General features: G+C 35.6%; 1 protein-coding gene and 1 pseudogene across 2 annotated transcripts in view; both read right to left on the bottom strand.

The window, feature by feature from the left end:
• The window catches only part of DCBLD2 (discoidin, CUB and LCCL domain containing 2), an 88,811-nt gene that overhangs the window by 53,479 nt on the left and 11,499 nt on the right, over window positions 1–23,833 (bottom strand). The window contains exon 2 of one of the 2 annotated variants that reach the window (XM_057696246.1): window positions 17,615–17,842. In XM_057696246.1, the coding sequence (XP_057552229.1) occupies window positions 17,615–17,842 (228 nt within the window). Of the gene's footprint in view, window positions 1–17,614; window positions 17,843–23,833 lie in introns of those variants that run through there. The other variant, XM_057696247.1, reaches the window with a different exon arrangement.
• LOC130830455 (hsc70-interacting protein-like) lies at window positions 45–1,336 on the bottom strand (annotated as a pseudogene).

Genomic DNA, 23,833 nt, shown 5'->3' with positions numbered 1-23,833 from the left:
AAGTTGCTTTTCCCTCAGCGGGGGCTTTATTTGTCAGAAGGGCTTTATACTTGACCTCCAAATTTGGCCGACAGTTTATTGATGAGATTCATAAACCTTCGGGTTGCTCTGATATTTTGACATATTTGCCGGACTCTGGGCCACATCCTGGAAGGCCACCATAACTTCTGGATCCTGCATGGCTGCAAGAACCTCTGGATCACTAAGAACTTCATTGAGCCCAGGCATTCCTGCTGTTCCAGGCATGCCCCTCCCATTCCAGGCCTTCCTCCAGAAAAATTACCAGGCATTCTCCCAGGAAAGCCACCTGGAAGAGAGCCATATTGAGTTCCTGATTGTCGTCTGGCTTCTTCCTCCCTCTGGGCTCTCTCATGTTCTTCCTGAGCCTTCGTAACCCTTTCTAGATTTTCTTTGATCTCTCGCTCTTCATGTTTTTGCTTATACTTTCTCTGATGTTCAGCAATTTTCTGAACTTCTTTCAGCATTGCACTAGCATCTGCATCATAATCCAGTTTATAGTCAAGCACAAGATCATGGGCAGCTTCCTCCCAATGGCTCAGAAGTCTGTGTGCTTTCCCTCGCCACTTGTATGGCTGAGCTGAATCAGGATTTATTTCAATAGCTCTGTCACAGTCTCGAATGGCAGCATTTGGTTTCTGTGATTTGATGAAGATACTGGCTCTCTTGGCACACAGAATAGCCAAATGAGGATTTTAGCTTAATGGCATCTGTGAACATGTCAATGGCTTTCTGTAGTTCACCATCATTTAGGGCATCAATGGCAGCCATTTTTTTTTTTTTTTTTTAATCATTCACCTGATCCATCATCTCCTCAGTCATCTCTACATTTTCACCTCCCATTTCTTGAGGGGCATCAGTGTCTGGTTCAATCACACATTCTCTTTCAATTTCTGGATCACCTTCTTCACTTGATGGTTCATCTGTCTTTATGTTTTCCTCCGCCTTCTTATTATCTGTTTTTTCTTCCTTGGTATTTTCTTCCAATTTAGTTTTATAAGTAGCAGGTGGTATTTTACCCCCCATGCTCTCCACCCACTCCCTCAGGAAGCACATTTCCTTGGTGTGCAGAATGCTCCGGTCCTGCTTGCACATTTTCATGAAGGCTCAAAGCACGCTCATTTTGCAGGGGTCCATGGTCCAGAGGCAGTGGGAGGTGGCAGGCGCCATGGAGGCTGTGGCCCGATTTCAGGCCCAGGCATTAGCTCAGCGTGACCGTGTAAAGGGCAATGGTTTTTTAATTTTTTTTCCATGAATAAATGACAGATCCAGTATCTGCACATTTTAAAATGAATAAGGTCCACATGGGAAAATGTACTTTGACACTTTTACTCCTACTTCACACATCATACACAAAGATCAATTCTGGATGGATTGAGGATATAAACATACAGGAGGGAAAACAATAAAGCATTTAGAAGAAAACCTTGAGAACACCTTCATGACCTACAAGTGGGCAGATTTTAGAACACAAAAGGTACTAGCCATAAAAAAATTAATGTGAACATTAAAATTAAGTTAAAATTAATGTCTGCTTATCAAAAGATACCAATAAAGGAATAAAAAGGAAGGCCACAAAAAGGGAGAATATTTGTAATACGTATATCTAAAAAGAATCAATAACCAGAATATATAAAAGAACCCCTACAATTAAGAAAATAATCATCTGACAGAAAAAAGCATTAAAAGACTTCAAGATTCTTCACAAAAGAAGATATTCAATGGCTAATAAATACATGAAAAGAGAACAATATCATTAGCCATTAGGTAAATGCAAGGCAAAGCTACAATGTGATATCAGTACATACACACTAGAAGGGTGAAAAAAAAGAAAACAACAGAATAACAACTGGAACTCTCATACACTGGTGGTGGGTATGGAATGGCACTACCATAGATGCATTTGGCAGTGTCTACTAAAGCTGACCATATGCACACCCAGGGACCCAGCAATTCCTCTTCTAGATACAGAAACGTGCACTTGTGTTCACCAAAGGACAGGTAATAGAATGTTCACAGCACACAATCAGTGACAGCCAAAAAAGTGGTTATATGGTAGATATACCTTAACTTACTTAATTTCCTTACTGTTAGAAATTTAGTTTGCTTCCAATTTTTCTACATAGTGAATAATGTTGCAACAACATCTTCCTAACACATCTTCTTCTATCTTTTGAAATAGTTCCTTAGGAGTGTTTTTAATATATACTTCCACACTGCTACCCAAGTGAGCTATACCAATGAATACAGCCTCAATATTATAAAAGGACCAATTTCATCACAGCCACATCAACATAATATATTAAAATTTAAATGTTTTTACTAATCCAAAAGTCAGGGAGGTAACAGACCTAGTTTTAAACATTTTGCATTTCTCTGACTATAAAAATAGTTGCCTCCTCCAATATCCTCTTTCATAATGGCAGCATGGACAAAAGAGCACCTCAATTTTTATTTCTATCCATGATGGTGACCAAAGGGTCTTGACAGAAAATATTATTGCAATCGCGTGGACCAAAATATCCACGAAGCAATACCCATCTTCCCCATAAAATTTTTCTAAGTAGGCTTTCCTCCTTTCTTATGAAACTTCTACTTTAATTAAGAGCTTTAAGACTTTTCCTCTGGAAAACGAGCAAACTTCTGGATAGAAGAAAGCTCCATACTTTGCTTCTATTTCTTCATAAAAACTCTAGAAAAGGTAATGACTCAAGACCCTGGCTCTTATTAAGTTGACAGCTTCTTTCAGGACAGCTGGCAGAATTTTCTCATACCAAGTACACTAATGTAAAAAAGCAATGAGTCATAACAGTGTACAGACTTTAGCAAAACCAGATGTATTGCCAAGCATCACAGGTGAGGCATACACAGCATACCAAGAAATTTCTTTCAAAGATTTTCTGGAAAAGTAAACTTTTCACCTGTCAACGAGATATCAAAGACTTTTTAATATTTCCTATAAGGGCTCACAGATAGGAATTCTTGGAGAGGGTCAGCATCAAATAGATTAGTTTTATCCAGTTGAATGCTGATGAGAAACAGGGCATCTGTCAATTCCTCATTAACCTGCCTCAAAACATTAGAGGAAACATTTTAAATAATTACATCATTTATAGAGACAAAGCTTTGGCATTTCTTCTTGGTTCTAGGCCACAAACCAGCTTGACCATTTCACAGTACAAAGATTCACTTAAGGTCTTTCGAAACGCATGTGGCTTCTGTACTTTCCAATGCAACAAACAACCTCATAGGATGCTTCTGCACTAGGGACAAATCGAAGTTAAATATAAGTACCCATCAAGCCTTCTAATGAAAAATAAGTCCACAGTAATCAGTGTATTTTCATGATGAACAGATTATAAGATGCCTTTAGCATTCCTGAGTTCATGTTTTCATAGGTCAGGATTTTTTCTCACATGAAATTGTATGGCTCTTATATCTACCATGCAAAACACCTACAATCATTAAGATTAGATATCACTTCTTTAATTCCTGCCCAAGGAAAACTACTCTAAATATAAAATGTTAACAGTGATGATCATACTATAATAACACTTCTTTCAAATGAAGTAATACTTTACACTTTAATTTGACATAAAATACATATATATATTTTTTACAAAGACAACTTTAAAAGAAACAGGAAGAAACTCCAAGAACAAAATTTATTTTTACTAGGGTCACAGATCCCTAAAGCATATCAACAGATTTCAGGGAGTCTAAAAATAACTTAAGTGGTAAAGGTTAATGAAAGACCCTTTGGGGGAGACAAAGACAATGAAGATACCCCATGCAGTCAGAAAATACTGAAAAAAAAATCCACTGATAGGTAAGAGCACTGACTTCAGAGAAGGAACTTAAAAGCAACGAAATCCTGAATAGGGCAGTTTTGGAAAGGAAACACTTTGGTGGGAGACGTAGGTTAAAAGTATACAGACATGCAAACTGTATGGTAAACGTGTGGAGCAGGGGTCAAAACAAGAGGAGGAAATTTAGAATCCAGCAAGATTAAAAAAAAAAAAAGGAGGAGGAGGATACACAACTGCTCTCCTTCTACAAGACTCTACTCTTGAGAAAAAAAAAAGAAAAATTTACTACACTAGCAGAAGTGGGCTATCATGAACCTATCATAAACTACAAAGCTTGTAAACCACTGCAAACCGCCAGCACTGTCCACAGAAATACTAAGGCAGTCTTTATCTACTTAAAAAAACATAGTACAAAAAGAAAACAAAAAATGAGAATCTCAGAAATTCAGTTTATGGGAACCTCTCATCCCCTAAAACAATGGTAAAACAGAGGGAAACTGGAACACAACACCAAACTTAAATAAATGTCCTCAAACAAGTAACTGAGGATATGACAAAACACCTCTGAACAGAAACTCAAAAACTAAGAACAGAAATGGACAAAAAGTAGAAAAAAAAAATAAGAGTTGCCTGATCTCAGGAAAGAAATACAAAAAAGTGACAAAATTATGCCAGAAATGAAGAACATATATACAAGGTGCACAAGGAATAACAGATTCCAATGAAAACATGATAATGAATGTTGAAGAAAAGAAAACAAATACAATGAAATGTAAATTTAGAGAAGAATCAAGATGGCAGAGTAGGAGGATGTGCGCTCACTCCCTCTTGCAAGAGCACCGGAATTACAACTAACTGCTGAACAACCATCAACAGGAAGACACTGGAACTCACCAAAAAAACCCACCCCACATCCAGAGACAAAGGAGAAGCCACAATGAGACGGCAGGAGGGGCACAAATGCATTAAAATCAAATCCCATAAATGCTGGGTGGTGACTCACAAGCTGGAGAACAGTTATACCGCAGAAGTCCTGAGGGTTTTGAGCTCCACGTCAGGCTTCCTAACCTGGGGGTCCAGCAACGGGAGGAGGAATCCCCAGAGAATCAGACTTTGAAAGCCAGTGGGATTTGATTGCAGGACCTCCATAGGACTGGGGGAAACGGAGACTCCACTCTTGGAGGGCACACAAAAAAGTGTGCTCACCAGGACCCAGGGGGAAGGAGCAGTGACCCCATAGGAGAATGAACCAGACATACCTGCTGGTGTTGGAGGGTTGCCTGCAGAGGTGGGAGGCAGCTGTGGCTCACCGAGGAGACAGGGGCACTGGCAGCAGGGGTTCTGAGAAGTGCTCATTGGCATGAGCCCTTCCAGAGACCACCATTAGCTCCACCAAAGAGCCTGTAAGCTCCAGTGCTGGGTTGCCTCAGGCCAAAAGACCACCAGGGTGGGAACACAGCCCCACCCATTGGCAGACAAGCAGATTAAAGTGTCACTGAGCTCCACCCACCCAGCCCAACCCACCATCAGTCCCTCCCATCAGGAAGCACCCACCAGCCTCCTAGACAACTTCCTCCACAAGAGGGCAGACAGCAGCATCAAGCAGTATCAGCAGTATTTCATCTTGTGGAACTGAAAATTACATCCACAGAAAGAGAAAATGAAAAGGCAAAAGACTTTGTACCAGATGAAGGGACAAGATCAAACACCAGAAAAACAACTAAATGAAGAGGAGATAGGCACTCTTCCAGAAAAAGAATTCAGAATAATGATGGTGAAGATGATCCAGGACTTTGAAAAAAGATTGGATGCAAAGATCGAAAAGTTGCAAGAGTTTACCAAAGACCTAGAAGAATCATAGAGCCAACAAACAGAGATATGCAACACAATAACTGAAAGGAAATTTAAAAAAGTAAAAAGGATTAGTGAGAGCGTGTTTGAAATGTATGTGGTTGAAATGGCAAAGAAGGCCCAGTTTTCTTACAACTAAGGTATCTAAAAAGGATACAGAAGACAATGGAAGAGAAATAACAGTAAAACTATAATCCAAGAAAACTTTCTAGAATCTACATACTGCAAGAGCTCACTGAATACAATGAAAACTAACTCACAATGATAAACTTCTGTACATATACTTGTAAAACTACTTGACTTTAAAGATAAATAAGGAATCTTTACAGCCTCTATACAAAGATCAAGACCTTATAAGGGCAAGAGAATTCAACTAGCATCAAACCTGTCAAAAAACAATATAAAAAGCCAGGTAATAATGGAAGATCATTTAAAAAAAAAAACTCAAAGAATGAATACATGAACCAAGACCTTATATATAAAATCAAGCTGACCCTCAAGGTAAGAAAAAATTTACAATTAAGCAGTTTTAAATATGCAAGATATTCAGTACCCAGAAGCCTTTCTTAAGGAATCAACCTATTTAAAGATGAACTTCATCCATTCAACATATAACTGGGAGAACTTAAGCAAAAAGACCGCCAGTGAGCATTTAATATATTTAAACACTGACTGAGAAAAGTCAGAGATGGGTTGAAGAATAAGGTATTATATGATATAGGCTATAGTTATGAATTTATGTTCTGTCAGAGCAAAAATGGGGAAAAAAGGGAGAGGAGAAGAGGAAAGTAGAATAGTTCACTGAATGTTATATGAGTAAGAGGAGTTACAGGCAATTGGTAGGAATTAAAAGACACCATTAAAAACAGAAAAAATCAGATGGTAAAAGATGATGACAACAGGGGATAGGAGGCATTTAAGAAAGTAAAACTGAAAGGTAACACTTAAAACTACAAAACTTATTAAACTTCAAAAGAAGTTTAAATAAAGGAAAGAAAACAACATAAACACAGCAAATATAATACACATGATTATAACTTAATATGATAGAATTAAGACAAAAAACTTTCAGTTTTATAAACAGATGCAAATAGGCTTAACAGTTATTTTAAAAATTACTTTCAATTTGGTTCACAAAATGAGACCCCCAAATATGCTATATATAAGAAACACACCCAAAACCAAATGATTCAGCAAGGTTAAAAATAAAGGAATGAGCAAAGACAGGTATACCAAGCAAATGAATATAAGAGATAAGGAGGACAGTGTGTATGTGATACTGATGTCAGACAAAGAAGAATGCAAACTAAAAAATACTAAATATGACAAAGGAGAAACTTTTTAATGCTACAAGTCACAATTTAAAATGAAGACATTATAATTATGAATAGCTATGCAACAACACTGCACTCACCTTTATAAAAGCAAAAACCCAAAGAAATGAAGAAAGAAAAAAAGAAAAAAGACATTAATAAGAGATCAAGTGGATAAAAATAAGGATATAGAAAACCTAAACAGCATAAGACGACAGATATTTTGGATGTATATTAAACTTTACATCTTAATATTAGAGAATAAACCTTTCTCTCAAGCATACAGGCAACATTCACAAAAAAGATTATATCTTAGGCTATACAAAAAATATAAGCAAATTCCATAAAGTAGAACTATTACAATGTTTTGCAACCACAATGCAATAAAAGTAAAAATTATTAACAGTAACAAAGAAAGGTACTTCCAACTGAAATAAACCTATTTGTCTATTATTTACCCAATAATAAACAATTAAAATAATTATTGGTTAAAAGGGAAATAAAAAAAAAGAATTCCTAAAAAATATTATAAATAAATCTGTGGTTATATCAGTCTTAAATATGTGACCAAAGTAAAATCCACAGCTTTAGATAATTTTATCAATAAAAATGAAAGAATAAATATAAATTACTTAAATTCCTTGTTAAAAGCTAGGAAAAAATAATAAAATAAGCCAAAAGCAAGCATAATGCGGAAAATAATAGAAGAAAATGAAATAATAATGGAACTAGAAACAGAGATTAATAAGGCAGAAAACAGAAAAATAACAGATCTAACTATGATTAATAAAACAAAATCCATTTTTTGAAAAATATTAACAAAATAGGCAAACCACTAGCTAACAATCAAAGAGGTAAAAAAAGAGAGAGCACAAACATACAAAACAAGAAATGATGGGGGAAATAACCAGTGAAAAAACACTGAAATAACCATTAGGAAACAAATCATAAGAATCTATTTTGTAGACATTACCGCAAATAAATTTGAAGACCTAGGTGAAACTAGTAACTTTCTTGGGAAATAGTTTACTAAAAATGCCTCCTTAGAGACAGAATATTGAATCAGATCATTCTCCTTTAAAGAAATAAAGAAAGCCATTAAGGACCTACACTAACAAAAAAGCACCAGGTCCAGATGTTTTCACAGAGCGAAACCTTCAAAGACTAGCTTGTTAAAATGCTCTCTAAATTTTTCCAGATAAGTGAAAAGGAGGAAAACTTTTTACTTAATATGTAACATCAATACCTAAACCTGATAAAGATAATGCAAAATAAGCCGTACATTAATTATCACTTATCAATATTTATGTAAAAATGCTAAACAGAATATTAGGAAACAGAATCCAATACCATATTAAAAGAACGACACATCATAACCAAGTGATATTTAGTTCAGGAACACAAAGTTGGTTCAATATTAAGGAATCCACTAATATAACACATATACTAAAAGACTCTAAGGAGAAAATTATATAATCGTCTTCATAAATGCTAAAAAAAGTTTTCCAACAAAATTCAACACTCTTTCCTAATGAAAAACACTCAAGAAAATAGAAATCAAGGGATAGTTAATGTTATGAACTAAATGTATTCCTCCATATTTATACATTGAAGTCTCAACCCCTAGTGTGACTTTACTGAGAGACAAGGCCTTTATGGAGTTTATTAATGTTAAACAAGATCTTAAGGGTAGGGTCCTAACCTGATAAGACTAGTGTCCTTATAAGAAGAGACATGAGGGAATACAGCTCTCCCTCTCTCTCCCTCTGGGACTTCTGGCCTCCAGAAATAAATTTCTCTTGTTGAAGCCATCTGGTCTGTGGTATTCTGTTATGGCAGTCTAAGCTGACTAAGACACTTAACATTTCCACTAAGACCAGGAACAAGTAAACGATGCCCACCATCTCCATTACTGTTTAACATGGTACTGATTTGTGGCATTAGGCAATGTAATTAAATAAGATAAATCAATCAAGAATTAGAAAAGTATTTGCAGATGTGACTATGTACCCAGAAATCCCTAGAAAGTGAGTGATAAAACTGAAACAATTAAAAACAAAAAAAAAAAACCTCAGTAAAGTGGCAGGACATAAAGTCAACACACAGAAATCAACAGTCTTCATATAATTAGAAACTAGAGGTCATAATGGCAAAATAAAACAAAAACACCTCCACTTACAATAGCATTCTCTTCTTGATAAAATATTTAGGAAAAATTTTAGCAAAAAAATATGTGAAAACTACGTGAGAAAAAGTTTAAAAGTCCTGAAACACAACAAAATTAGATTTGAACGACAGAAAAAAAGCAGCTCTTACTCTTAAACAGGTTGACTCAACATCATAAAGACAATTTACAAAAAATATAATCCCAGTAAAAAAATATCAACAAACATTTATGAAGTTGGACAGCTGACAGATAAATTAACAGGCAAGAATAGTCAGGAAAAAGCTAAAAGTGAACACCTATTAAAGGGAGACTAGCTGGATCAGACATGAAAACCCACTATAAAGCCTCTATAATTAAAATTCTGAGGTTCTGGTATATGACTAAATAGACAAGTGGAACACAACAGAAAGTCCAGAAACAGATCCCAAGTGTATACAGAAAATGAGTATATGATAAAGGTAGTATTTCAAAGCATTGGGGCAAAGGCAAGCTTTTAAATGCCTGGTGCTAGGGCAAGTGGTTAGTCATCTGGAAAAAAAAAAATTAGATCTACACTTCATACCACAAGAGAATATCTCCAAATGGATCAGAGATTTAAATATAGAAAAAGAAACCACATAAATTTACCAGAAGAAAACATGGGTAAATTTAAGTTTAACAGGTATGTAGGGAGAGAGAGGTTTTCCAAATTTGACTCAGAATCCAGATGCAAAAGACTGATGCATTTACTACATTTAAAAAATTTTTAGATGGCAAAAAAACCCCACTCTAAATAAGCTTCATAAACAAAGTCAAAAGACAACTGACAAACTAGGAGAAATTGTTTGCGGCGTATATCACATAGAAGCTAATATCACTAAAAGATAAAAGAATTCCTAATACCTGAGAGAAACAAAGACCAAAAGACCTGAAAGAATGGGAAACAACATAAATTATTTTTAAAAAATGGACCTTCAACATACAAATAAAAGGTTCAGGATGGATAAACAACAAGGTCCTACTGTACAGCACAGGGAACTATACTCAATAGTTCTGTGATAAACCATAATGGCAAAGAATATGAAAAAGAATACGTATATGCATAACTGAGTCACGTTGCTGTACAGTAGAAATTAAACATGACATTGTAAGTCAACTATACTTCAATGAAAATTTAAAAATAAATAAATAAAAGCTCCAACGTTCCTCACAGTAAGAGAAATGCAAATTACAACCATACTGGGATATCATTTCTCACCTATCAGCTGGCAATACTTACAAAGCATGACAACACACTCTGTGGGCAAGGCTGTGGAAAGGCAGGCATTTTTATGCACTGCTGGTGGAAATGCAAATTGGCACAACCCTAGTAGAGGGGAATCTGGCAATAGCTAACAAATCTATGCATACACTTACCTTTTGAACCAATAAATACACTTCAGGAACTTACTCTGAAGATACACCTCCAAGAATACAAAAACACATACGCATTGTTATTTACTGCAGCACTGTTTGTAACCATAAAATACCAGAAGCAATCTATACATCCATACATAAATGAGAGGTTAAATAAACTATAGTACATTTACACTATGGAGTTCTCTGTGGCTGTAAAAAGAATAAGGATTATCTCTATGAACTGATGTGGAATGATACCCAGGATACATCATTAAGTGGGAGAAAAAACAAAGTAGGAAAGAATATCAATACTATATTAGGTTTTTTTTTTAATAAGAAAGGGAAATAAAATCTAAATATATCATTTGTACAAAAAAGAAAGCAGAAAAAGACAAAATGAAGACAAATGCAACTGGTTAGCTACAGGGGGTGGGTGGAGATGGGGTGGAAAGGATAGAAAATACAGAGTGTAGTAGGAAGGAATGTCACTTATCTAAGCATATCTTTTTGTACAGTTCTAACTTTGAGAACCATGTTAATGTTTCACATTCTCAACAAAAGAAAAAGAAAACTAACTAGAGGGAAAAACCTAAAATAAAATATGAACAGAAGTAAATGAACCAAACCATACTACAAATGGATAACATAACTACATTGGAGGGCAGGAGGTGGTGGGGGAAATCTAGCCCAGGCAATTTTGAACACAGTAGACTAAATGCCCTCAGGTTAAGACTAAGCTAGTATGATTTCTAGGTAGCAAGCTTTTTTGATTTAGAAGCATAGATTGGTAATTCTGAAACTATTTTGCGTGTATTACAGCACCAAACAAATAAGTAGACCAAGTATCTATACTGCGTAAACAACAGAAGCTAGATATCTCACTGTCAGAGAAGTGATTACCAATACGAAAAGGTTAGGAATAGAATGAACCCAATGATGCTGGATTAGGATTAAAAGTATCAGTATGAACTCATGCTTTTTAACAAATATCAGTAGATAAATATAAAAAGATATAACGTGTGTACATGTATGTACATAAGTACATATATACATATATTTATCTACTAACTCTATTTGCTAATAGGGCATGGCAGCCAACTGGCCTAAACTTACAGAACAGATATTGAGTCCTAGTACCATTTTCCACCAAAAACAAAACAGGATTCCTTGAAGAAATGGATGATTTCAGGGTTGTGGCAAGACAAGCACAAGACAAATCTAGAACATCCTGTGCCAGACTGGAAGGAAGTACTTAAAGAATGATGAGGGCATCACAAAAAGAGACAAGAGCTAGCTTGAAGAGACTCCCAATGAAAACCTGGGGCAATTTAAGAATCAAAACAAATGACAGTAAAGGATGATAAACAATGGACTAACATAAGAATCCATAAGTCCACACTGGTATACACAAATAACTGGGAGAGAAGGAAAAGCTCACTTTTTCAGTAGGGGAAAAAACCTAACCAACATAGAAGGAATAATGACATTAGAAAACCACCACTTGACAATGATCCTAACAACTGACTCAGATAAGAATCATCAATGGATGCCAAAACTAGTGGGTGCCAACTCTGATAAGTAACAGAGTATTTATATCATTCAAAGAGTTTCCCCACAATATGCATATCGTGAAGGGAAACACAGCTACAGTGTAGAAATCTGGGAGATACTGCCTCCGCCTTAGCCAAGAGATCAAACTTAACATCACCAGTAATGAGACAAATCAACATCGTGAGCCTCCTGACTGGAAGCACTGAGAGCACCACACCTGTGGCAATCCTGCAAAAGTCTGTAACCTGAATCTAATCACAAGAAAACATTATACAACCCAAGTTAAGAAATGTCCTATAAAATAACTGGCCTATCTACTTCAAAAATGTCAGCATCATGGAACACAAGGAGAGACCAAGGAACTGTCCGTTCCTTTAATCTCCAAAGTAATGGAGACTAAGAAGATGTGACTGCTGAATGCGTACATAATCTGAGAATTTCTTTTGCTATAAAGGACGTTATTTGGGGCTTCCTAGGTGGTGCAGTGATTAAGAATCCACCTGCCAATGCAGAGGACACGGGTTCGATCCCTGCTCCAGGAAGATCCCACATGCCATGGAGCAACTAAGCCCGTGCACCAAAAAAGAAAAAAAAAAAAGACATTATTTGTACAACTGGAGAAATCTGAACAGCTCCTGTAGCTCATCCTACATCAATGTTGATTTCCTTAACTGTGATAACTGTTTTGTGGTCACGTAGAGAATATCCTAATTTTTCGGAAATAAACACTAAATATACAGGGGTAAAGGAACATCATGTCTGAAAGTACTCTCAGTTTAGAAAAAGAGTGTATGCATGGAGGGGGAGGGATAAAACAAATGTGGTAAAATGGTAACATTTGGAAAATCTGGGTCAAATGTTTATGGAAATTATCCTGTTTTTGCAACTTCTCTATTAAGTCTAAAATTATGTCAAAATAGGCAGTTCCCTTGTGGCCTAGTGGTTAGGATTCTGGACTTTCGCTGCTGTGGTCCAGGTACAATCCCTGATCAGGAAACTGAGATCCCACAAGTGGTGTGGCCAAAAATTTTTTAAAAATAAAAAATAAATAGCTAAAAGAAAAAATGTTTACTAGAAAGTTGCTAGTTTCAACAGTTTGGGGTAAGAGGACCACGTAGTAAAAGATAAGGAGTAAGAGCTGGTATCTATGACCCTACAGCCTACTGGCTGAAATTATGGACTTTGCTATTAGCCAGATCTTAGTCCAAGTCCCAGTTCTGCCTATATGACTTTCGGCAAGTTGCTTATCTTCTCTGATCCTCTATTTATCCGTTTTATGGGAGTAATGTACAGGATTCTTATAGGATTCAATGGAATCAAGCATGTTAAGGGCTTCCAGTAAGAGACACCAATTCTGGAGCCAGACTGCTTAGGTTTGAATCCCACTTAGCAATCTGCTATCTGTTTGCCCTTGGGCAAGTTACTCAACCTCTCTGTGCCTCAGTTCTCTCAGTAAATGGAGGTGATAAAAGCATCTATCTCAAGGGTTCTTGTTAAGACTAAATACGTTAACTGATAAAAGTGATTTGAATAGTACCTGGCATATAGCAAGCACTGCATGCATGGCAGTTATTTTCATTATTAGCTTGAGCCTCTACAGAATAAGAATTCAAAAAATATTAGCAATCACTGTCAGCATTAAATACCTAGTGTTATCATCACTATAGCTTTTTCAAGAGGTTTGGTGGTAAAGAGAAAGAACATATTTTTTTTCTCTTAAACTAGGAAGACCTAAGCATGTAATAGAGAATGGGGATAAACAATACAGAAAGAGAAACTGTTCTGAAAACACAAGAGACATGGAATCATTTACCAGATGAAGCCATGAGGACCTCAGTTTCTCTCTTTGTAAGTATCATCTAAAGATTTAAGAGACATAATTTTAAAAGGTACTTTCCATGAAGGTATAAGACAATGTAGCTCTTTAAATTATAACTTTGAACACATGGATACATATTTACATTTCTTCTACAGAATGCATTTTCCTTTAAAAGCTACTAGGTTTTAAAATATTTAACTTCTCTTTTAGAGATCCACCCACAATCTCCCTCATCCCCAAAAGCATTCATTTAAAATGGAAATGTTATATGGACACCAAGTGGGGAAGGGGGGTGGTTTGGGGTGGGATGAATTGGGAGATTAGGATTGCCATGTATACATTACTAACATGAAAAAAAAAATCAAATTGTACACTTTATACGCAGTTTACTGTATATCAAAATTATATCTCAATAAAAATTAAAAAATTAAAATTAAAAAAATCAATAAAATGGAAATGTTAAGCAAAATCCAGGAAGAAAATATATACAATAGAATGGGAAAAGATTAAAAATAAGCAAAGATTTTTCTTTTTAATATGTTTTTAAATTTCTGTTTTGGGCTAATTATTAGCAATATCCATCAGGGAAATGATGCTAGTAGATGTCTATGAATCAATATGAAAAGATGTCTAAATATTAAAAAAGAAAACAAGTTGCAAAATAGTTTGGAGTTACATATTTATAAATGCATAGAAAAAGTTAAGATTAATAACAAATCATTTTACTTTAATTTTCACCTTTACAGAGCAACCACTATGTCTCAGCCACCAGGGATTAAAGAATAATCAAAATGGAAAAGTAAAATTCAAAGCACAATGGAATATTCTCATTCCAATTCAATCTGCCTAAAAAAGGGACAGACCTAGAGAGCCAATCTTAACTCTACCATTAAATGCATCCTGTTTGTCAGTGAAATGAATACCACTATGTTAATTTCACAAAGATTTATGGACAGCCTAGCTATTTAGAAAGTTTTTATATAAAATCATAATAAACTCATGTATTTAAATAATATTACACATTATTGTCAATTCTAAGAAAACAAAATAACTGTCCAACTGTCAAGTAAACCAAAAGTGTTTTATCAGTTAAAACATTCTAATGAATTTATGATTTAAAAGTAATTCCTTGAAAAACCATTCTTTCTTTCATTTTCTTTTCTTGATTATTCCATAATACTATCTCTCAGGGGAGCGAAGCTCCTAAAATTAACACCTATAGGGAAAAAAAACAAAAACAAAAATCTAAGCTTTATACCAAAATAGGAACCATTTTAATAGGAAAATGCAGCTCATTTGAACCTGCCTCTGCTCAGAAGGGACCCTGAGAAAAGGTAATACAGGAAAGAGGATTCTTTACCATTATCACGGGAATCGTGATGCTCATGTGTATTTGCTTCTATCCTGTAATTCCTGGCATATCTACTTTAGCCAGAACATTAAACAGTTATTCTTGAATGACCTTTACTTCTCTGCGATGTCAGGAAAGTTACTTTTCTACCACCAACCACAAACTGCTCCCCAAATGGAGGACCAGTGGATATATGGTAGGTAGTGATTGGTGGGGGGAGAGGCGGGGGCAGAGCAGAACTAAAGCCCAACAGGAGCCATCATCACTCTGCAGCTTTCCATTCACCTGTGTGAAGAGAGTAAGGAAAAACAAAACCAATGGAAATAAAAGAGAGCTGAGTACTGCACACCTACTACACCCCAAGCACTGCAAAGTATTATTTCACTTAATCTTCTTACAGTACAAATGCTGACACTGAAGTCTGGGCTGATGACCTGTAGAAAGGATTCTCAGCAAGTAAGTCCTGAAGCTGTGATGAGTACCCAGTGAGTGATTTAAAACTTGTGCTCAATTTTTTCCCATGTCACTCTTCCTGCCTAGCAACATGACACTACTTAGTGTCCAAATATACGATCCTCTTTTCTTACCTTTTTTTTTTAAAAAAAAAAAAGCACTTTCAATAAGGAAATTTTCAAAAATACATCAAAGTAGAGAGATGTACTTCCATATGCCCATAGCTCAGCTTCACCTGTGCGCCATTCTGGTTTCACCTGCCCTCTTTCTACCATTTTTTTCTCTGAAATATTTAAAAACATCCAAGGCATTTTGTTTGAACTTCAGGTTGTCTCTAACAAATCAGATCCTGAATATACAAATATAACATTATCACACCAAAAAAATCATTCTTGATTATCACTGAATGCCCAATTCCCCTTAAAATTTCTCTGCTTATCTTAAAAATGTCCTCTTGCAGGCAATTAGCTTGAATCAAGATCTAAACAAGGTCACAAGGTCCACACATTACTTTTGGAAGATGTATCTCTAAATGCATGACAGTTCCCTCGACCTACCTCCCCCTTTTTTTTAAAAAAATGTCACTTATATGTAGTCTTTATGGTTGATAAAATGTGTTTCTCTAGCTCCTTTATTTGTAAACTTGATCAGATTGTGGTTCACTTTTTTTTCACTATTGTTTCAAGACTGCACAGGTGGTACCACCTACTGCATCACCTCAGGAGGCACTTAATATCCAACTGTCTTCTTTTAGTGTTATAGTAATAGTGTTACTACTAGTGACCCTCAGGCGATTTGAGTTTCTAAAAGCTTATCCAAGACCATATATTCATGGCAATATGCACATGGTGATCAAGCACCCAGGTTAATCAACAATTGACTGGGAGACAAGAGGTTATCAATCAACATCCCATGAAGCAGGCCAGGAATTGTTCCTCTCATAGATAAGAGGCCAAAAAGTGAAGAAGAGATGAAGAGTTTGACTAGATATGGAGAGGAAGCCAGAAGGTGAACATGATGCTTAAAGAACAAGATACTAGGTTGCAATTCAGTTCTAAAAGTCATTTTACACACTTGCATCAATAAGTCTTTCCAAATAAACTCACAGAGAATCTCAGAGTTCTTTATCTTATGATGTTAATTCACCAAGACAGCCTTACAAATTTTTCTACTTTTCTTGCTTAAGAGAAAGGTGCTGATCTCTAAGCCAAAGGTTCTTAACTTGACTTCAAAGTATATTCTCCCGGGAAGCTTTAAAAATACTGAGGTGTGGGTCCCAACCAATCAATTCTGATTCAACTACTCTAGGATGGGGATCAAGTATAGAGTATTATTTAAAAGTTTTCCCAGGTGACTCTAATTGAGAACCATTACTTTTAGCTAAGAATAAAGACAATAGCAGCTAATATTTACCAAGCATATATTATGTATCAGGTACTAGTTCATTCCCTATTTTACAAGTGAGGAAACAGAGATCAGGTAACTTGCCCAAAGTTGCACAGCAAGCTAACAGCAGTTAGTATTTAATATCAGTAAGTTTGGATCCAAAACCCATGCTCTTAATTACCATGATATACTGACTCCTAAGCATGAATTACACTTGTATTCTTTCACTGCAAATAAAATGATCAAGGAAAAACAAAACAAACAAAAAACGATAATCAACTTCTTCTTCCTTAGAAGCAGTACACTGGCATCTTGCTACAAAGGTACCAACACAGGCTTATTAGAAAAGTGAATACACAGACAAGAATTTTCTCTTCCCAAAATAAGATTCAAATCTGAGATTTCCACACATTTCAATAATTTCCCATATATTCTATACAGCATAGTTATTCAATATCAGGTATCAAACATTGCTTCAGTTTTAAAGTTCAGGGCAATGATGTATTGAAAATTTCCTACCTATTTCGGTTCTGCTAACTCCAATTCCATTATAAATTCTCAAGTAATTAAAGTGGCAAGAATTAGAATCTTCAATGTCAAAGTCACCAAATTTGATGCGCACTCTCTCTCCCATCTTTACACGGATCTCCCATTCACAAACGGTGCTGTTAGGATAGGTCTGTGGGTAGTTTATGGACGTTAGGGTTCCACTTTCAGGGCCTAGTACAGTATGTCCACATCCATCACCTTAAAAAAAGTTAAAAGAATGATAAATTATTCTTTACATCTTTAACTTACACTATAAATAATCAGGATTTTTTGGTGAAGATTTTAAAATATGTTATGACATCAGATATTTTGTACCACCAATACTTTCTTTACACAAGATGAAACATGACATAGTTCTTAGTAAATCTACTCAGCGGAGCCAGGAGAAGCCAGGTTAGGTCAAAATCACCAATGATTACCTTTATAATTTACAAGTTCAAAGGACTTTCCAATTCGAATAAATAGAAGTAAACCTAATTTAGCAATAATTATATATATGTCATAATAAATCCAATCTTTAAGAGTATCAATTCATAGTAATTGTTCAAAATAAATGCAAACTATAAAAAAAAATGTGTCTGATCAGCTTCATCTATTTAGTTACAAATAGCACAAATCCCTTCTAAAATCTCTGTGAGAGTTGAATGACTTCTAAAAACACTTAATCTATACTAAGGATTATGCAGATTACTGACTATATGACTCACTGCAAGACATTCCTTCTTGAAGGCATTAAAACAATATTTCATAAAGTTTAATTTTATGTTTTACTGAAATTTGACTTTTTAGTAGTCCCTCTCCTAAAGCCTCATTTCCCCCTATAGAATGATGAGGGAAAAAATAACAGTTTAATGGCTTACTAAAGATTAGTAAAATGACCTTCATATCTTGGTAGCAGCATTGTCTGCTCCAGGAATTTCTTTAGCAACTTAATATGGAAACCCAGGAACTTAACACATTGTTTGTAAAAATCAATATCTGCAATCCTCCCTTTATAATAAAATTTATTTTACTTAGCACCTGGAAGGAGGCATTAACACTGATTAAGAAGTTTTAGCTGCTGCTCCAATTGTACCATTTAGCATTCCTAATGATGGGATTCAAATGAATGTCTTTTTCATAGGAAAATAAATACATCCTTTCAAAATGACAGTATTTTCTCCTTCAAAAGAGCTATTTATAACCACCTTTTGGAATAGTTCAGAACTTTAAACAAAAAAACTCTATTAAAAGTGACATTTCTGAGTTTTTAACCTCAATATGGGTACAGATGGGTATAACAGAATTTTCTATTACTTTGATTTTTTATTTTTAAGAACAATGTAGTGCTGATATCATTTACTAGAACAGATGAAATTAAAAGCCTGTGAATAAGAACATAGTATCTACAAGTAGTAGTTGCAAAATAAATGTGTATTAATTGAATGAATAAGGAAACTGTACATTAACCTATGAAAAAGTTATCTCTAACTAGTCTTAAAACTAGCTTTAAGGGAGGAACAACTCTGTACCTAGATTCTGATGACTTCATATCTTTTGCAGATAAAGAAATTTCATTCTCAAATCCACACTAGTATTGTACTTAGTCTACTTTCATAGGTCAACTAGCAATCTGCTTCTTAAACAAATCACTCACATAACGTTTAGCTTTTAACCCACATTAAACTTCAGCTATCTTCTACACTTGCCTTCACTCTACATACAAGAACTAGACATAGCAGCTCAATAATACCATAATACATAAAGGCACCATTAAACAAAACTGTGATTTTTTTTTTGTGACACACCCACTTATCTTTTACAAATGTAAAACTTAGAATGTTATACAACTCAGAGGAAAAATAACCACAAATTTCCCCTGAAACTACCATGAAAATACCTTGAATATCTTTTGAATATTATCTAAATTAAAAACATAAGAATATAAGAACCTCCCTTGTGAAAATAAATGAATTGTAATATAAATAACTTTTGAATAATCATTAACATTTTTCCTTAGAGAAAAAGACAACTATCCTAAGACAGAGCTTCTAACAATATGAAACTAGTCAGAAATGTTCTCTTGCTACTGAAAATGAGCTTTCTGGAAGTGTTCCAATCTTTAAAAAGTAGCCCTGAATAAATGAAATAACTCAAAATATAAATGTATTTTCTTTAGTAAGTATAAAACTAAGGCAGCTTTTTAAGTGATTAGAAGTGCTGATGGATTCCAGAAAGCCCAGAATTCTGTTATTAACAGCTGAAGTCAGGACTTAGTAATGGCAGATTGTCGCATTTAATGTATTCCCCACAGGCTATGATTTAACTTAAGGTTGTCATGTGAAAATGAATTTTACAAAAAGACTAGAAGCAGAGTGTTAGGAGCAATTTTTTAATATCTTTATGCTTATATTTATGTTTGATTCTCAATAAACACAAAATGTTTTTTGCCCTTTCCTCCATACAGCATAGCTCCTACAAAAGTTAACAGTATACATACTCACTGATGAGAAACAGGACTTTTGCACGCATGCTGATGAACAAAACAATGAAAATGGAGCTGTCTTTTTTCAGTATCTTGTGCAGGGGGAGGGCACGAACAGTCCACAAGTAATGTGCCAAGAATGTTCTAAAATATGTGATGGAGTTCAGAGCTTCCTCCTCTCACAAACAAGATGATATGCACCAGAAACTAAAGTTAAAATAAAGTCTCAAATCTACTGCAACGCACAAACTTGAATGTTTCATATTTCCAAGACTATCTGATAAGTTTAACCTGACCAGACAAATAGCTTAGCTGGCCTGGCCAAACACCTACTGCTATGAAGTATATGTTTAGAATATTCCAGTTGGAAAGGGACACTAGGCCAGCAGTTTTCAAATGTTTTTCTGTTATTCCAAAGTAGAAATGTATTTTACACCACGATACAATCTTAAATATCTTTTCCTGACCCACTAAAGGGCCACACCTGTGCAACCAAAAACACTGTACTAGGCATCCAAAGGTGACAATGTTGAATTCTCAAATCAAAGAAAGACCTTGTCCTCACTGTTACCCTCAAATTAGAAAATGTGCTTCCAGTTTATTTTTACAGTTCTTAAAAGCAAAGCCTATTCTACACCAAAATACTTAAAATAGGACAGAATATTTAAAAGTGACACTAAAATCTGGAAAATATTATCAACCAATCACCTAATACACTGAGAGCAGAGGTTCTCAAATGGGGATGGGGGACAATGGAGCAATTCAAGATGGCGGGGGTGGGGGGGATGCTACTGGCATCTAGCGGGCAGAGGCAAGGAATGCTGCTAAAGTATCTTACAATGCACAGGGCAGCTCCCCAAAATAAGGGATGATGGATCCTAAATGTCGAACAGTGTCAAGGTTGAGACAGGCTGACTTAGGGCAAAGGCTAGGACATCTCCAACACAAGATCTGAGTTATTAGTTCTTTTTCCTTTGGCCCAAGGGGTAATGCTGTTCTACTTCCTAAGCGTACAACCCAGGGAACAGTTTCCCCACAAGGTCAAAGAAGTAAACAGAATGCTTTATTTTTCTTTAAGGTAAAGCGAAAAAAGGTTATTAGTCTACAGCCCTCAAATGTTTCTCTTGGTCAGGGGCCCTCACTTAACATTAGGGTTTGAAAAAGGATGCTAATAGGGTCAGGAAGTAAGAGTCTCCAGGTTTTCTGCTTAGCTTTGTAACTGGAAAGAATAATAACCTGTGACCAGGCTAACACCACCTACTATTACTCATTTTTACAAGGCAGAATTGACAAAGAGAGTGTAACCACTACTGGAAAAATAATTTTCAAAATGGGTATTGTAGGGCCAACCCATACCCTCATTCTCACCAACAACTTCACACTGCCAACTCTTTCTCCTTCTCTAACTCCATCAACACTGCCACCACTGTCGGCTGCTGCTTCTCCTCCTCCCTTAAATGGTCTCCAACCAGACTAACTGACCATAAAGGGTGGAAGCCGGTTAATGTATTTTTTTAATTTTAATTTTATTTCAGTGGAGAAAAAACACTGGAATTTGATCTCACTGCCCCTTTGCTTGGCTGCAGATTTATCTGGGGGATTACTCATAGAACATGTGTTCACTTCCTCTGAAGACTGTCAGGTCAGATGTGTTAAGCCAGATACAAATTTTGATACCGTTCCAGGAAAAGAGCTGAGTAATTTTTTTACTACTTATCCCTAGAGAAAACACAAAGAACATTAATTTAAATAATAATGAATCAATATAACAAAGAACACATGCTTATTTTAGGCTGCTTTCTAAACTTCAAGCCAAGTGTGTTTTTTGGATAAATATGTACTTGTGATGCTGATTTTATGTGACCCTCCAGCTAACCCCATATTTCAGTCACATTACTATTAAAAATAATATAAACAATCTTGATTATTTAATTTTAATATGAACACTGTATGACTTCTAAAAAACACTTCCTTGACCAAAAACAAACACAAATGCAGGAAGCTTGCACAAATATTCCAGAAATGAAGAGCAATGTAACTTTCATTACAATCCTTATAAACTAGGAAAGGTTTATACTTTTCCAGTGAGCTTTCAAGGATTTTTGTCACCGTGAACAGCTGAGTCTAACTACATACTTCCTCTAAATAAGTGTCACTTCTATCACATCTTGTAACACATCTGTGAGATCTTATAATAAAGTGAAAAAAGGGCATTTAGAGAGTAGAAAAGTGTTCAAAATAACTTGCAAGTGTTAACTGGGATATCTTATTTCATTTCACCACAGTGAAGATTTTTAATGTATTATTTAGCACTGTGAATTTTTTGACTAAAAAGTACTATACAAATCCTGTTACTCTAAGATTTTTAAAGTTACATCGCAACAATCTCAAAAAAATAATTCAAGGTCCTATTTTAATTCACTCTTTTTTAAAAATACTGCATAAGATGGATACGCAGTAAGAGCCTAAAGAGGGTTACTGTGACAATATTAAGGAAATGAAATAGTTCTCAGCTCAATCTTTTTAAAGCCCACACTCATCTCTGCATGTGTAATGATTTACAAAACTGAATCACATGAAGGAACATGAGATGTATAAATCCTCTTCAGCCCCCACCAAGTACACACTCTACGTAGAACATAATGGTTAATTTAAGCAAACGGGTTCTGGAGTCACACAATGAATTTAAAAGCCCTGTCTACTACTCCCTGTGACCTTGAGAAGGTTGTTTACTGATGCTAAAGCTCGGTTTTGTAAAATGGGTATACTAACATCTCAAACCACACAGGATAAGAATTAAATGATACTGTATGAATACACCTACTATCAAGGGCCTAACCCACACTAATGCGCTCAATAAATGTCCACGGGAATTACTATGGTCACAAAAGACTAGAAAGGGTTTGCTCATCGTATTAGGTCTGGTGTTTGGCCACAACCTAGCTAAAGTATCAGAATACAGCTCATTACTTCAGAAGATTTATAGCAGCTTTAAAGCTTCAAGTACAGTGTCCTATGAAAAGCATAAATCATGAGAAAGTAATTCTCACTAATCTTCTCCCCAGTGACCTCTATTTCATTTCAGTAACTCATGAAACCACAACCTAGACTTTGTTTTTGCCATTACTGGAGATTACTCCCACCTGTGAAACCTCAACAACTTTAACCCGTCTTTTGGGCCAGTCTCCTGACCCTTCAGCTCTCTTACACCCACTGCACACTTTCTGTAAACGTCTCTCTTCCCCCCCCGCCCCCACCATCTATTATCTTGCCCTAGCCTCATTTCTTTCCCTATCCAGCCTGGACCTCATGTCCAGTGTATGGACTATACTCTTCCTGATAACTTCACTTCCTGGCCACTATGTCCTTCTTGAGCTTCTGCCTGGCAAGCCCTCCACCCTGGATCCTATGATCTCTCTTTGCCCAGGAGCGGAGCACTACTGGGGAAAAAAAAAAAATCACAAAATCCAGGGAATAGTTGTCATTAGAGTAATAGGTTCTGAACTCAGATGGGCACTGAAAGCCACTGGGTATTCTCTTACTCAGTGGTTCTCAAAATTTACTCAACAGTAGGGCCACCCAATGGCTACTTAAAGGTTCTCAGGACCCCATCTCTGTCTCCACAGATTCTAATAAATGTCAGGAAAATTATCTGAAACTTGGAAACAGGTTAAAAAAGTAAAGGTGAGCAACAGATCCTTTAAATGTCATAGAGGCCAAGAGCT

This window comes from Hippopotamus amphibius, chromosome 10 (genome assembly GCF_030028045.1).
Source record: "Hippopotamus amphibius kiboko isolate mHipAmp2 chromosome 10, mHipAmp2.hap2, whole genome shotgun sequence".
Lineage (NCBI taxonomy): Eukaryota > Metazoa > Chordata > Mammalia > Artiodactyla > Hippopotamidae > Hippopotamus > Hippopotamus amphibius.
Note: the sequence above shows the minus strand (reverse complement) of the source record. Positions and strands in the feature narration are given on the sequence as shown.